Genomic DNA, 17448 nt, shown 5'->3' with positions numbered 1-17448 from the left:
CCTAAGTGCTTTTACCACATCATAATTTCACATCTCTCTAGTGCTTGCATAATTCTAAATTATTCATTCTTGCCTTAATCTTAAGTTCACTTTATTATTGCATGTTTAATTTAATTCCACAGTTAGTTCTTGCCTTTCACCAGTCTACCTTAATTTGTAACGACTCCATTAGTTAGTACATTCTGCCTAGATTAGAACTGAATTTTCCATAGAGCTCACTTCCCTGTGATCAACCCACATCTACACACGACCCGTGCGCTTTCAGTATTACTTGTAAGACCAATGACAACAAAGTAGTTAACTTTCTTAAGGAAAACATTTTCTCCAGTTTTGGTACACCCTGTGCTATCATTAGTGACAGGGGTAAGCGCTTTGTAATAGACCATTTGAGGCCCTCATAAAGAAATATGGGATCACTCATAAGCTAGCTACACCCTATCATTCTCAAACTAATGACCAGGTTAAGGTATCCAATAGGCAGATTAAGAAAATTCTGGAAAATAATGTCAACCTAATCGAAAGGAGTGGTCTAAAAAAACTACGTTCAAGACCGATCTTGGACAATCTCCTTACCGCCTTGTGTATGGAAAGGCATGTCATCATCCGGTTGAGTTAGAGCATAGAGCCTTTTGGGCTATAAAGAAGCTGAATTTTGATCTGCCTACTGCTGGTACTCATAGAGGACTTCAACTAGTTGAGTTGGAGGTAAGGATTAAAGTATCGGTCGGTCAAAATTAAGATACATATTGGAGGGTATCGTATCGGAGATACGCTAAGATACACACATAAATGGATAGGAAACACTTTTTTATACGCTTTTGCACAAAAAAAAGTTAAAAAAAGCTATATATAACATGTATTATGCATAAACAGTAAATTGAGAGTATCGCACTAAGAATCCAAGGTTTGTAGTTGTTCCATAAATGTAAAATCCTTGTTCCCAACCTTGATTTCCACTTTAGTTAGAGAGAAAAATGATTGGCAGTAACTTTGGAAAAAAAAACCTCAAAAAATTGTGTTTTTCTAAAAAATTATCCATCTTGGCCATTTTATGACCGTATCGGTCGATACATACCGATACGTATCGATACATACCAAAACGTACCGATACATATCGAAACATACATTTCACTTCGATTTTGAATTTTTCATAGAATATCGGTACATATCGATGCGTATCGTATCGTATCGGTGTTGTATCGGTGCGTATTGGTATGTATCGTAAGATACGAATTGATACAAAATGATTTTTAAAATTCCATGTATCATATCGATTCGTATCGTATCGGTAAGGGCTGATATGGATACATATCGGCCGATACGATACGATACAGTATGATACAAACCGATACTTTAAACCCTGGTTGGAGGAGCTTTGCAATGATGCCTATAACAATGCTAGGATTTATAAGGCGAAAACCAAGGCTTTTCATGATAGACAAATCCTTAGGAAGTCTTTCACACCTGGTGATAAAGTTTTGCTTCACAATTCTAAGTTGCATATTTTTTCAGGCAAGTTAAGTTGAGATGGTCCTTATGTTGTGCAAACTGTTTTTTCTCATGATGCTGTTGACGTTTTTAAATCCTAGCACAGGTGCAATTTTAAAGGTCAATGGTCAACATTTGAAGGCCTACATTGAATTGCCATCTTCTGCTCTAGAAGAGGTCATGGATCTCCATGAACCTCTATATTCAAGACCATATCTCTTAGAAGTATAACTTGTCTGTTCATTCCCTGCAAACGTCATGAGACACCACTCGTCCACTAGGGTAACCGAGGGGTTTAAAGACTTGTTGCATATGCTAAGTGCAATCATGATTCCCACGAAAGTGAGTTAAGTTTTTATATTTCATTAATTTTCTTTTCTTTATGTTTGCTTGAGGACTAGCAATTTTTAAGTTTGAGGAGTGACATTCCCACTTTTTGTTCTTGTTCTCATTATTTGTTTGGCTAAAGACAGTAAACTTAGCACTCATGGGAGGCAACCCACCATTTTTTTTTTAGTTTTTGTTTGTCATTTAGTAATTCTCCAGTTAAGAAGAGATATCAAGCGTAGTTGGGAGCTGATAGATGGTAGTCGCACTTCAATTCACAAGGTTGTGTTGCTCTTTCCCTCTTGTCATATTTGTTTCTCCCTTGTTCTTTATTTTCTATATTATTTGATGCTAATGGGGAGACAAAGAAGAAAAAAAAAAACGATAAATACAATTTTTCATTTTTAAGTATTCAAATATCATTTTCTTGAGTTATAGCTTGGATTCTGTGATTTGTAAACTCCTTCAACACTTAGTTAAACATAGAACACTATAGTTTTCTATTGTTTATTGAGTTTTCAGTGGAAAAATTTGGGGGTTTTCATCTCTTGTAAGCTAAAGATATTTTCAATGTATCTATGAACTCCTAAATAAAAAAATTAGTATTCATGCATTTAAAAAAAAAAAAAAAGATCACCTTAGTAATCGGGTCTCTTTGCCACAAGCATTGAGCTTTGTGTCAAACAATTGGGATGATTAAAAAAATATAATAAAATTTTAAGATATTACTCATTAGTTCAGTTTTGGCTTGTAGCCTATTTGGTTCGGGTTAGTAAGCCCTAGGGGTGTTTTACATCTAGTTCCTTAAAGCCATCTGGCTTAAGAGTAATTGATTTAAAGCTCGTTACAATGACCATTTAGAAAGCTTTAAGAGGCCAGGACATTACACGAACTTGAATAGCATGTGTGGAAAAGGAAAAAGTATTAAAAAGGATTGCATATTTATTTCACTTGGGATGAGTAAAAGTTCAAGTTGGGGAGTGTGATAATGTCGTATTTTTATACATCCATTAACATTTTAATTGAGCATTTCTATTCTAAATCAATGATAAAAGTGACTACATAATGTGATTTTCTCACATTTGCAAGTTACAGGGTAATGCGCATAAAAGATGCTAAATGCGAGGATTCAATGCAATCTAGACACTGGTTTACCCATAGATCGACTCAAACGTGATCAAGGCAAAAATAGAAAGAAGTTTCATTAAAGCAATCAAGGGCAAATGAGGAATTTCACCTCAATTTAGAAGTTTGGCCAAGAAATTGAGCAACAAAGAAGAATTGGATAAGGGAGGATTTGCGTAAGTTTGAGAAGAGAAGTGTAGGGGTATGATGGTAATTTTGAAAAATGAGTTCTCTGGAACATATTGGATATTGGACTCATTGCGTTCATAATTTAAAATGACGTCTCTTTAATTCTCGGGTCGAGTCGATCCAGAGTCAAGATGGAGAGATATAGCCGAAAAACCGTTTTTGGCTAAGTTGGAATTTAGAACTTAAAAAAAAAAACTCTTCTCTCTTCCATACGTAATTCTCTCTTTCCCATTCATATTTCTTCTTGGTTTCCTTATTTCTTCTTTTGCAAGTATCTTTCTCTTTTCTACTTGGTTTCTAACTCTCCCTCTTTCTTCTCTTGCAAGTATCCCTCCCTTTCCTAAACTATTTCTAATACTCTCTCCTTACCCTATATATAGGAACCTAATTCACAACTTGAGAATTACAAACTTTTTAGAGAGCTTTTTCTTTTCGCTTGAGTTGTAAGTAAAGATTGAAGTTGAAGTTCTTAAGCTTGGATTCTGCAGTACATATTCAGTAAAGTATTTCTTTTTATTCTATTTTTAATTCTAGATTTAATTTAATACCATGTCTTGTCCATCTTCTAGTTATTTTTCATCTTTCTTCATCGCCATGGTTAACTAAATCCCACAACTTGGAGATTGGATGAAACCATGAGATTAAGAGCAACTTGTAAGTAATTGATGCCCGTTCTCTTAATTCCATGTAACCAAAACCCTATTGTAAAGTCAAAATTATTGTATGCCATTGATTACCATTCTGATGCTTAATTGCCAACTTCCAATACGATCTTGCTTATAATCTAATGCTATGTATGTGTTGATTAACTCATGGGACATATTAGATTAAAAATCCATATTTCTACTTAACATATTCAAGAGTTTGTAGATTGTTCGTAACTTTCATGGTGGATCTAATTCCTAAGTGCTTTCTCACATTATAATTTCACACCTTTCTACTGCTTGCATGATTTTAGATTCATTAATTCATTATTGCCTTAATCTTAAGTTCACTTTAGTATTGCATGTTTAATTTAATTCTTGCCCTTCACCATTGTTAGTTTATTTACCTTAATTTGTGACAATCCCATTAGTTAGTACATTCTGCCTAGGTTAGAATCATAAAATACCATAGAGTTCACCTCCTTGTGATCAACCCGCATCTACACACGACCCGTGTGCTTACGGTACAACTTTAATTTCCAATCAAGTTTTTGGCACTGTGGCCAGGGAGACGATGCCTCTGTGTTTAGTTTTAGACTGATTTAGAGTGCCTTTATTTCCTATTAAAAAAAAAAAAGAGTTTAAACTTAGGATTCATCTTAGTGTTGTATTCACTGCTACATCTTGTGCAGTTCATGAGTGTTTGGTCCAAAAACTCTAAAGGTCGTATAAAATTACACAACATGGCTGAGGAAATATTCAAAACCCTTAGGGATAGGTTCTACCCCACTCAGGCAACACAACCTTCATGTATACGTTTGCCAGCTGCCCAAGGTACTAACTATGAGCTTGAATCTCAGTTCATTATCATATGACCTCATTTTCATGGTCTGCCACTTGAAGATGCCTACCTCTTAGGGAATTTGAAGAAGTGAGAGTCCTCATAAAGATGCAGCAATTGACAGATGATGCTGTTAAGCTGAGATTTATCACTTTCTCGCACAAAGATGGAGCAAAGAAATGGTTATATGGGCTGTCTACTGAATCCGTTACCACTTGGGAGAAATTCATAGTGGAATTTTTGAAGAAATACTTTCCCTTGCACAAAACTAATAAGATTAGGAATGACATTCTTCAATTTAGGCAAAAACCAAGTGAATCATTTTCCAAGTTTATGGAAAGATTTAAAGACCTTCTCCAAGAGTGCCCTCACCATGGACTTAATACATAGCATTTGTGCCAAATCATATATGAGGGAATTGACTACCACACAAAGCAGATGTTGGAATCCATGTGCCCTACAGGATTCACTTCATTCATCGATGCCAACATTGCTTGGAACTTTTTAGTCGACCTGGCTGAAAAGACTCGTGTGTGGGAATCAACTTAAGAGAGTGAGAGAGCCATCACCGCCAAAAGTTTCTTTGCTGGAAGTGTTGTGGCAAAAGAAGCTCATTTAGATAGTATTCTCAAGAGACTAGAAGCCATGGTTGTTAAAGGACCATCTCAAGTATGTCAAGTTAATCAAACTATCCTTATGTGCAGTTACTGCCATGTTCTAAACCATGTTATGGAGGAATGCCCCAATCTTTCTGGATATAGCAATGGTAGTGAGAATGTGAGTACAACATACGTACCCTAATAATCCACATAGTAGCACTTACAATCCAAGATGGAGGAACCATCCAAACTTCTCTTCGAACCAAGGGACTAACCAAGTTGGACCATCAAATTTTCAGAATCAAGGTCAGTTTGGTCTACCAAGGTCCAACCGTCCTTCCAATTTTGTTAGGCCGCCACCCCCAATTCCGAATTTGCAACCCCCTGGGTTTCCAAAAGTGGGTGAGTCGGCTAGGATCAGTTCTTTAGAGAAAAATATGGAACTTCACATGAGTACCTTCAAGACAAGCCAACATAATATGGAGAAGCAAATCTCCCGAATTGCTATGGCTTTACGGGAACGGGAAAAAGGGAAGCTGCCAAGTCAACCTAATCCGAATCCCAGGAACTTGAATTTGAATGACCAATGACAACCTAATTCGTTGAATTCAATTTAATAAAGTTCACACCAAGGAGAGCCCTCGAATCATTGCAATGCCATCTATGCATTAAGGAGCGACCATTAGTACACTCGGGATGATATACTTGATTCATCTGAGAATCCCAAGAACCCTTCTATTAATGTTAGTACTCCATGTCCTTTGCCAGGCTCGTTTGAAGAACATGGTACTATTATAGGCTCGTCTAAAGAACCTGGTACTATTACAATTCAGGATAAGCAACCTGAGCGAGTATTTGTGCCTACTGCCCCATTCCTAAAGAGATTGGTGAATACCAAGAAAATGGCTTCCAACGATAAAATCCATAATGTTTTCAAGAATGTGCATGTCAACATTCCTTTGTTGGATCACAGGTCCTTGCTTATGCTAAAGTCCTCAAAGACTTATGCACTCAAAAGCGATCTACCAATGTGCCCAGAAAGTCTTCTTTGCTGCAAATGTTAACACCATTCTATCTCACCAAATGGTAGAAATATAAGGACCCTGGTTGCCTCACTATCTTGTGTTATTGGTAACACAAAGATAGACCATGCTCTTCTTGATCTTTGAGCAAGTGTTAATCTCTTACCTTTCTCTGTCTACCAGCAATTAGGCTTGGGAGAGCTAAAATCAACTAATGTCACGCTTTAGTTAGCGGACAGATCAGTCAAGACTCCCAAAGGTACGGTTGAGAAATAAAGTAATACCGCAAGCGCACAGGTCATGTGTAGATGCGGGTCGATCACAGAGAGGTAAGCTCTATGAAAAATTCAATTCTAACCTAGGTAGGATGTACTAACTAATGGGATCGTCATAAATTAGGTAAACTAAACTAACAATGGTGAAAGGCAAGAATTAACTATGGAATTAAATTAAACATGCAATCATAAAGTGAACCTAAGATTAAGACAATAATGAATAATGAACCTAACATTATGCAAGCAATAAAGAGGTGTGAAATTATGATGTGGGGAAAGCACTTAGGAATTAGAGTCCACCATGAAATTTAAGAACAACCTACAAACAATCTAGCCCTATATCGCACTCTTGAATAGCTTAATTAGAAATATGGATTTTTAATCTAATATGTCCCATGAGTTATTCAACACATACATAGCATTAGATTATAAGAAATACCATATTGGAAGTTGGTAATAAGGCAGACGAAAGGTAATCAATGGCATACATAATTTTGACTTTGCAATAGGGTTTTGGTTACATGGAATTAGAAAACGGGCATCAATTGCTTACAGGTTGCTCTTTATCTCATGGTTTCATCCAATCCCCAAGTTGTGGGATTTAGTTAACCATAGCGATGAAAAAAGATGAAAAATAATTAGAAGATGGACAAGACATGATATTGAATTAAATCTTAAATTAAAAGGAGAATAAAATAAAATATTTTATTGAATATGTATTACAGAACTCCAAGCTTAAGAACTTCAATCTTTACTTACAACTTAAGAGAAAAGAAAATTTTCATAAGAAAAATCACGCTAAAGTTGCCTCTCAAGTTGTGAATTAGGTCCCCATTTATAGGCTAAATAGAAAGTGTTAGAAATAGTTTAGGAAATTGAGAGATACTTGCAAAAGAAGAAAGATGAGAGTTAGAAATCAAGTAAGAAAGAGAAAGATACTTGCAAGAGAAGAAAGAGGAGAGTTAGAAACCAAGTAGGAAAGAGAAAGATACTTACAAGAGAAGAAAGAGGGAGAGAAAGAAGGAAACAAAGAAGAAATAGGAATGAAAAAGAGAGAGTTGCGCATAGGAGAGAGGAGAGAGGAGAGAGGAGAGAGGAGAGAGAAGGAGAGATATTTTGAATTTACTTTTTTTTTTTTTTTAATTCTAAATTTCAACTTAGCCAAAAACAAATTTTCAGCTATAACTCTCCATCCTGACCCCAGATTGACTCGACCTGAGAATTAAAAATGCATCACTTTAAATTACGAACGCAACGAGCCCAATATCCAATATGTTCCAGAGAACTCCTCATCTTCCAAAATTACCATCATGCCGCTACACTTCTCTTCTCAAACTTGCGTAAGTCCTCCCTCGTCCGATTCTTCTTTGTTGCTCAATCTCTTGGTCAAACTTCTAAATTGAGGTGAAATTCCTCATTTGCCCTTGATTGCTTTAGTGAAACTTCTTCCCATCTTGTCCTTGATTACATGTGAGTCGATCCATGGGTAAACAGGTGTCTAGATTGCATCAAATCCTCCCATTTAACATCTTTTATGCGCATGACCCTGTAACCTGCAAATGTGTGAAAATCACATTATGTAGTCACTTACGCTCCCTCATCTTACGCTTCTATGTATTAAGGCACATATCCAGGACCACTAATCTATGTTGGGTGGTTAAACTCTCCCTAAAAATAACCTTACAGTCCTTACACTCCTTACACAACATTCTATCAACCCCCTTTAATTAGGAAGAAATCTATTTGGCTGGTATGACGCCCATTTTGTAGGTAACTAAATGTTCTATAACAACAAGATTTAATAAAAAAAAAAAAAAGTTTAGATTTGAGCAAACTCTAGCATTTAAAAGTTGAAAATCAGCTTTACAATTGTAAATCCAGTTTGTTCTTGAACTGGAGAGTTGACTTTTTATCCTTTTGAAATTTGAATTTTTAATTAGATTCAAATATGGGGTATTTGCTTATTTCTAAATAATATCTTTAGTAAATGACTATTTACAATGTTTAGCTAAATAAGAGTTAAATATGTAATAGAATGGAATAAAAATATTAACTAATTAAACCTGCGTCTTGCACTAACGAGCTAGTCGCCAATAAGATCGCAAAAATATCTCTTTGCAAGCTTTCACTCTTTTGTTTGCCACCCCCCTTCTCACCATATATTGTAATCCACTAGCAATCCCCAGTTTGAACATAAATAGATCTATTAAGGATTGTGTTAGAATTTATGTAATAAGGGTACTTTGGGCATTGGTTTACTATATTTGTTGTCTTATATTGTACTATTTTTTTTTTCACATTTTACCTCCCAAGGGAATGTATATAATTCCTAATACCATATTAGTAAATCAATATAGGGGAGAATCATTGCTCTCCCTCATTCAGGTGTGCACTTCTTTCTCTCTTCTTCTCTTATCTTCCTCTCGTCTTCTTTTCTTCTCTTCTCACCTCTTACCTTCCCCTCCCTTCTCTTGAATCGATCTTTGTGCCACTTCCAACTTGTTTACAAAAGAAAGGGAAAGAAGACATGTCAAGAGTCCTCTTTGGATCCACATTTTGAGATCCAGTAACACTCCTTCCCCTCCTTTTGAGTTAGATCTTCCCATTACTATTCGAAAGGGAAAGAGAGTTTGTGCTAACCCTATAGTCCAGTTTGTTCCCCATAATGCTATCTCTCCTACAGGTGTTGCTTTCTCTGTTACCATATCCTAAATCCACATTTATGAGGAAATGATGGCACCCAAGAAGAACTATACTTAGAAGTTGGTTGATCTTCCCAGGGGAAGAGTTCCAACTGAATGTAGATGGGGGGTCTACACAATCAAGTAACGGTCAGATGGTACTATTGAGAGATTTAACACCAGATTGGTGGCCAAAGGATATAATTAGGTGTATGGGGTTAACTATCAAGAGACATTTGTTATTGTGGTTAAACATAATTCAATAAGCGTCCTCTTATCATTGGCTACCAATAGAGTAATGTAGGACTAGATTGAACACCCGACTAGATTGGACACCCAACTAGACCCAAAATTGCAGGAACTTTTAAACCAAAGAACAACCATAACCAACCCAAACCTTAATATAGCTAATAAGATTACAATAAACAGCAGGACAAACCAAAGGACAAAAGTAGAACAATTCAAGCAAATAAAAAAATACTTCAGATCTGGAACAGTGATGTATCGACCTCAACAAGACAGTGCTATTGGTCAGATCAGCAAAAACAAATCACAGGGATTAGCAAGGGAATCAACTAGGTTCACTCCACCTTATAAACATGAACCACATGTCAAAAGATCAACAGAAAATAAACCAGACTACTCGACCACCATTCTGGTCACTACAGTGCACTAGAAGACAGAAATCAATTAACACAGATCAGCCCTATCGATCTCAGAGTTTCAGAATTTCTGTAGCTAAATAGAGATCAGGAAAAACAGAGGCTTAGTGGTCCAATAACAGAGGCTGAACCATGAACAACAGCTACCAATTTTAATGCATCAACAGCTGGAACAATCGAACCAGAATTCTGGACAGAAGTGGGTTAGAACAGAGATCAACCAAATTAGAGAGATTTAATATATCAGACAATCCCCTAGCCTGATTACTCTAAAATTGGAATCGATTCTTCCTCTCAGCAGGGGTAACACTCAACCCGAAATTCAAAGCCATCAGATGGCTGGTCTCTTAGATCAGTACAGGTCGGTGGAGAAAATCTGGAACTCTTAAAACCCAGAAATTGCAGAAAGTTCAGATTACTTAACTGATATGCCGGTATTCTGAACAGTAACAGATGCTTGAAAATAAAATTTGGAAAGAAGAAAGATAAAACATGAAGAGACCACTCGGACTTCACGCCACAGAGTGTCGAATGGATCAAACACCACTCCCTTCCACTGCGATCAAACACACAACACACTCATAAGAGGCTAAGAGAAAACATGAACATAGCTTATTTTCATTCATTAAATCGTCTGACTCCTAATGAGAGCCCTTCCTTTATTTATAATAATGATGGAGGTTACATAAAATAGAAACTAACTTTAGTTTCTAAAAACTGAAATAGGAAACTAAAAATTAGAAACTCACCTAGTTACTAAAACTGAAAATAGAAACTTACAAAATAGAAAATCCTTTAGTTCCTAAAACTGGAAATAGAAACTAACTTATGACTGAAAATTAGAAACTACCTCGGTACTGAAATTAGAAACCAAATAACCCCATCTAAAAAGGAAACAAATCAATGAATCCCGTATGCAACCTTAGAACTCCTTGTTTAAACCCATAAAAGTGGCCCAATACACTCTAAACCACATGGACTGAAGGCCCAACACATATACAACCCAACCCTAGGCTTATTCCTAATAAAACAAGCCTAGTTTGGTGAAGAATCTGCATCATAGAGACTAGCCATTGTGTCAAATGGATGTGAAGAATGCATTTCCTCCATGGTAACTTAGAAGAGGAAATGTATATGAAAACTCCACTAGGCTTCAAGTTTCCCTCATCTGAAGGCTTGTCTTGATATGTCTTCTTAAGAAAGCTTTATATGACCTCAAACAATCCTTGAAGGCTTGTTTAAGAGGTTTGGGCAGGCTATTTTGGAGAATGGATATACCCAAAGTCAGGCTGGTACTTTATTTACCCAGTGAGGTGATGTGGATGATAGTACTATCACAACCCTAATTGTTTATTTGGATGACATTGTGGTGACTAAAAATGGCTGGGTTGAGATAAACACATTGAAGTCCGACATGGCTTAACAGTTTGAAATCAAAGACCTTGGACCTTTAAAGTACTTATTGGGCATTGAAATATCAAGGTCTAAGAAAGGAATAAATATCTATCAAAAAAAGTTTGTGTTGGATTTGTTGAAAGAAACGAGCATGTTAGGTTGTAAACCAGCAAACTCTCCTATTGAGCAAAATCACAAACTCGGAAAGGACTGTGGTCCAACCTTGTTGATGAGTATCAGAGACTAGAGGGGAAGCTCATTTACCTATCTCTTACTCGCTCAGATATGACCTGTATAGTTGGGGTGGTGAGTCAGTTTATGCATGCTCTCAATAGTGGGCATTTGGATGTTGTATATCGCAATCTTAGATACTTGAAGTCCACACCAAGAAAAGAATTGTTGTATGCCAGGAGCAACCATTTGCGGATTGAAGGCTACACTGATGTTGACTGGGCTAGCTCCGTTTCTAGTGGATGGTCTACATCAGGTGGTTGCACATTTGTGGGTGGCAATTTGGTCACATGGAGAAAAAAAAAAAAACTTGTTGTGGCTAGATCAAGTGCAAAGGCAAAGTCTAATCCAATGGCTCATGGAGTATGCGAACTCCTATTGTTGAGATAGTCCACGAATTGGAATTTGATATTGAAGGGACCTATGCAACTCTATTATGATAACAAAGCTGCCATAAGTATTGCTCACAATCCTGTGCAACATAACCAATTGATCATACAAAGCACATTGAGGTAGACCAACATTTCATCAAGGCGAAGACTAACTTTGAAGACATTTGCACTCCTTTTGTGAAGACAGCCGATCAATTGGCTGATATCTTCACCAAAGGGCTCTTCTCTCACCAGTTCAATACCTTTTTGTTCAAGCTGGAAATGAATGACATTAATTCTCAAACTTGAGAGGGAGTGTTAGAGTTTATGTAATAAGGGTACTTTGGGCACTGGTTTATTATCTTGTTGTCTTTTATTGTACTTTTACATTTTTACCTTTTACCTCCCTAGGGAGATTTATATAATTCCTAGTATTATGTCAGTAAATCAATACAAGGGAGATGAGTAATTTCTCTCTCATTAGGTTGCACACTTCTTTCCTCTTCTCTTCCTCTCTTCTCACCTTCTCCTCCCTTCTCTTGAAGCAATCCTTGCACTGTATGCCTCCTTATATTTTTTGCCCTTATTTATGCCAAATATCCCCTATTTTGAATCCAATAAAAATGGTTTAAAAATCAAATTCCAAAATGATAAAAAGTTAACCCCCCAGTCCAAAAACAAAAACTAGATTTTTGGCTGTAGGGCGATTTTCAACTTTTGAATGCTAAGGTTTTTCTCAATTCTGAAATTTTTATAAATCTTATCATGGTAGAACATTGCTAAAAACCAAAAGTCCAGTAAAATAATCTTTTGTTTTAATGCCAATAAAATTATTTCCATTCAAGTGATTTAACATTCGCACACTTTAAAATAAGTTTGACCGGAACATAACTTTGTCATAACAACTCATATTTAAGTAATCTTAGACTTGTTGAAAAGCTAGTTTTGTGTTATAATACCTAATACAAAGTCTCATCTAAAAATAAAATCATTTGACCAATAAAACTTATTATAGAAGAGCATTTCTCTAAATGTCAATAAGTCATGTTGATTTTTTATGACTTGATGAGTGTGACTATGTTGATTTTTATGACTTGATGTTGTTTAATGTTGATTGGTGTTTTATGTCATAGGGGAAGTAAAAAATAACACATGGGCGATTTGATTGCCATGTAATGCCATAGTGGGCGATTCACACCCAAATCAATTAGTGATGCAGTAGCGCTCCGATAGATCGACCCAAACCCGCTCCAAACCCGGACCAAGACCCAGATCCAATTTGGGTTCCAAGTTTAATAGAATATTCTAGGATTTTATTTTTATTTGAGAATATTTGTTTCCTATTTGAGTGCTTATTTGCTCCTAATTATGTTAGCCTAGGTGTAGGAGATTTTATTTCTATCTTAGTCTTTGATTTTAATTAGAAGGTTTTAATTTTATTTTATTATAAATTAGACATGTAATTCATGAGAAAATTAGTTGATTAATGAAGAAAAATTAAGTTGAGTACTGCCTACGTGGCTGCCCCTCTTCTTCTTCTTCTTCTTCTTCTTCTTCTTCGTTGTCTTCTTTTCTGTTCCTTCTCTGTTCCAGCAGCCCTAGCAGTCCAGCAAGAGAGGTATCGATCTCCCTTGACTCTTCTTCTTTCCATCTTAGATTCTAAGAACTAAGCCAATACCCAAGGGCGACCCATTGCCAAATCTGGGACCCATTAGTGGCCTAAACTGGGATTTTTAACCTGAGTTGCAGGTCCGAAACTAAGTCCACCACCAGATCTGTTTCAGCAGCCCTAGATCTTGTAATCACTAATCATCTGACCTAATGGTTGCTTGCATTGAAGAGCCTTGTGAGTGTAGAGCATCTCCCTGAAATTTCAGACTCATACGATCCATATTGAGGGAATCCTCTCCACTTCAAGACTCTCTGGAGGTTGAAGACAACCCCCAACAAGAATCGTGGGTTTGTTTAGCCCTTGCTTTCTGTTGTTTTCCCTTAATACCCCTCTTAGTATTTAATACCTTTGTTGCCTTATTTTATGTTTGCTTCCTAGAATACCCTTTAACCCATCTATGTTATTTTGCTATTTCTGAGTGGGAGTTCCTAGAATTATGATTCTGCCACTCCCTATTAGAAACTCCTGGGTATTTACAAAAGTTCCATTGCCCCTTGTGAACTTCCATTTATTCACAGGATTGCCACTTGATTCTAAACATCATCATCATACTTACTGTTTGCCCCCTGATCTTAGATCTAAATTAATTAAATCCTTAAAGTGGGCCCACACCCATCCTAGTTGGATCTTTTGGGGCCCACCGTTCCCCCATTAATTAGCCACCCCTCCACCACCTTGGGTTGCCATGGCACCGTGACAACTATGTATAAAACCTAGCAAGATATAGTCCAACCTTCAGACCAATCATTCGTTTAGTAATATGGTCCAGTAGTTCCTGCGATCCTATTGAAATAATTTAACCCACCCCCATCAAGTCGATAAACATGTATCTATGCCATGTCAAGATTGTTATCTTGCAAGTTCAAATTTTGAGGATAAAACCAGCCTATTAGATGAAGAGAAACATTTGATAGGTTGGGCACGTATTTTGTGGAAAAGAGAAACTTGGCACTAGATCTTATGGTTCTCAATTGTGGGAAGGGCCTGATGCGGATCACATCCTGTGGAAGAAGAATTTTGGGATTTAGATTGGTTCAATTCTTTGGGTCAAGTTGAACCCTCGGTTCAATAAGTTGCCCAAATTTAAGTTCCCAATGGGTTATACGGGTCATGGGCAACGTAATTTTGGCGTTTCTACAGTAACGGACGCATTCTATAAACCCAAATATTAGGGATTTAAGGCCTATACGGGATTAAGAAGTTAGTCTTTATTTATAATAGTTTCTAAGTTTTAATGGAAGTTCCTTCTAGGCTAAGTTACTATTGCTACTTAGTTGTTTCCTTTTTCTTGGACTTCCTAATTTTTAAGAGTTTCCATATTGTGAAGGATCTCTTTCTATTAAGAAGAGATCTCTATATTTATGATGTAGCGATCAACTACAATAAATAAAGGAGTTGGGCATGCTGCCCACAGATTTTGACTGTTGATTTGCTCCATGAGACAATGAGTGTGTTATGCAGCTGTGGTGAAGCCCAACCACAGGCCATGGGTGGTGAAGCCTTTCGGTCATATCTTCTTCCTTTTTTCTTTTGTTGTTTCTCTTTTCAAACACTGTTTGATCAACATTCCAGCAAGAAATCTCTGATCTTTTCTTTTTTGTTTATTTAATTCTTAACACTGTAATCGAAGTTCTCTTTTAAGTTCTGTTAATTCCCAGTACCGTTTGCATGTCTGCAATATACTGTTGGACAGCAACATAGCTTGATCTTCAGTCAACAGTTTGACTTTTTAGCCATCAATTTCGAGTGAACTTAAATTAAGTAATTCCCCGCCCTTCCTACTTCATTCGATCAAAGTATGGTGTTAATCGGATGGTTGGATCGTGAGTTATATTAGTTTTCTTAGCTTGCCATTTTTCTGTTTTCTAGACTTCCTATTTTCTGTTCTTGCAAGTATCTGCCCATCCAACCATTAACTTCTTTGATATTTTTACCACATAATCAGGTTTCCACTTATCGGGTTTATAGTTTGCACGTTCTATTCACTTGAAATTTCTGCCATATTTCAGTTGTCTGGTTCACTACAATTTTGGTTTCTCATAGGTTTGATAGTGTTTGTCTTTTCAGATTAGCAAACCTCATCAGGGCCTCACCTAATTTCATATTTTTCATTATTCTTCTCCATTTTATCTCAAAATAAAATGAGATAAATGGGAAATTAATTCAAATGCTTATGCTTAGAAAAGGGTATGATCCTTAGGATGGAATGGAAAAACAAAATTATTGCACCATACCAAAATACAAAATCCTTTCAAAACTACTTAATCCCTACCCTTTTCTTTCCTCTTGGTAATGAATTTATTATTCTCCTCAAAAAAAGAAAAAAATACCATCGTTAGTTTATCATCCAAACTGGCACCAAATATAAAAAATGAAGTCAGTTCAAAGGCATAAAAAGACTATACAAAGATCAAATGAGCTTCTAGTTGCTATGTCTTTCCAGAAATTTCAATTATGGGTAGCCTGAGCACTTACCATGTCCAGGAATGAGGGACCCAGAATCCTTGACACCAGCATCACGTTTAATCATGGACTCGAGAAGATCACCAAAAAGAGATCCCATGAAATTCAAGAACCCAAAAGCTGCAGCACTGATAATCATTCGGAGAGTAATCAAAGACCACACCCCCCCCCCCACCCCCAAAAAAAAAAAAGAAGAAGAAGAAGAATAAAAGGTTAGTTTAGGAGCATGTCATTATGGGTTTATATATGAAACAGGGAGCTAATTAAAAAATCTGTGAAAGTTGCTAATATATTGTATGTAGATAAGAAGAGAGGAATGAGGAAATAAACCAAAAAGTGAGGCAATATGGTGAAATGATATGCTTAAATCAAATTCTTTGCCATGGTCAAAAGCTACGTAACAAGTACATGTTCACTGGTTCAGTGTCCAAAAAAGTGTCTGACATGGCATCCATAAGAACCCTACACATACACACAACCATAAAGGTATGTAATAATTATGTTTTATTATAGGCAACATCCAGGCGTGATACAAACAATGCTTCCTTACTATTATATTTATAACCGTACCTTAAAATTTCGACCAAAAATGTCAAAAATTTGCAAAAAAATTATTCTATTTTACATGGGACGAAAGAAATCCTATGCAAAACATAGAGTAGTCCAAATTTCAGCAGCATTTCAGTCATTTTGACTCATTTCAGTGAAATCTTGAGCTTTTGCCTCCTTTCTCTGTACAGCTTCAAAACTAACAGAAAGCTTTTGGCAAAAACCTTCATTTTGCTACTGAATCAAGGCTTGGTGGTCAATTGAGGAGCATCCACTTCAACATTTGAGTGGATTTGAAGTATCACCTGGCCAAACTTCCCATATTTTCAAATTTCCCACATGTTGTTATGGACTTTGAGAGATTCTTCAGGCAGAGGATGACATGGTCGTCATATGTCATAGGGCCCAATGCCAAACTACCACTTCAAGTGTTTTTCTTTTCCCAATCTAATGATTCAAACATGTGTAAACATACTCAAATAGGCAATCCATGAAGTTTTAGGGTAAAATTCTAAGTCTTGACCAGTGAAACGGTTATTTCAAAATTTCCAACAAAATGAACCCAATTTCGACGGGATTTCGACCATTTTGCCCAAACATTTTGGTCTTGATGGGAGGAGGGGGTTGAAGAATGCACCGAAATCCAAAATTTGAAACATTGTATCTAATCATCTTTTCCATTCTGCAGGTAATCATTCCCCCCTATATCACTCTTTCTTTTTAAAAGGAGAGAAAGGTATTAAAAATTCCTAGCCATGTTGACAAGCATGTCAATCTCCAGCATAAGGACATGAATAGATAATGGCAACTAAGCATGCCCTTGTTAAATAGGCCCAAAGAAATGGCCAAAGCAAGAGAATTCTAAGGATTGGATGGGTGTTGCCTGACCAGGGAAACTTAGGTCTAGGAGATGA

General features: G+C 36.5%; 1 protein-coding gene across 2 annotated transcripts in view; it reads right to left on the bottom strand.

Moving 5' to 3' along the window:
- LOC122081107 (phosphatidate cytidylyltransferase 4, chloroplastic-like) overlaps positions 1-17448 on the bottom strand; it is a 55731-nt gene that overhangs the window by 4923 nt on the left and 33360 nt on the right. For both annotated transcript variants that reach the window (XM_042648082.1, XM_042648084.1), the window contains exon 6: positions 15998-16113. In XM_042648082.1, coding sequence (XP_042504016.1) covers positions 15998-16113 — 116 coding nt within the window. The remainder of the gene's footprint in view (positions 1-15997; positions 16114-17448) is intronic.

Source organism: Macadamia integrifolia, chromosome 6 (assembly GCF_013358625.1).
Source record: "Macadamia integrifolia cultivar HAES 741 chromosome 6, SCU_Mint_v3, whole genome shotgun sequence".
Lineage (NCBI taxonomy): Eukaryota > Viridiplantae > Streptophyta > Magnoliopsida > Proteales > Proteaceae > Macadamia > Macadamia integrifolia.
The sequence above is the reverse complement of the archived record's forward strand: the minus strand, read 5'-3'. Positions and strand labels throughout refer to the sequence as shown.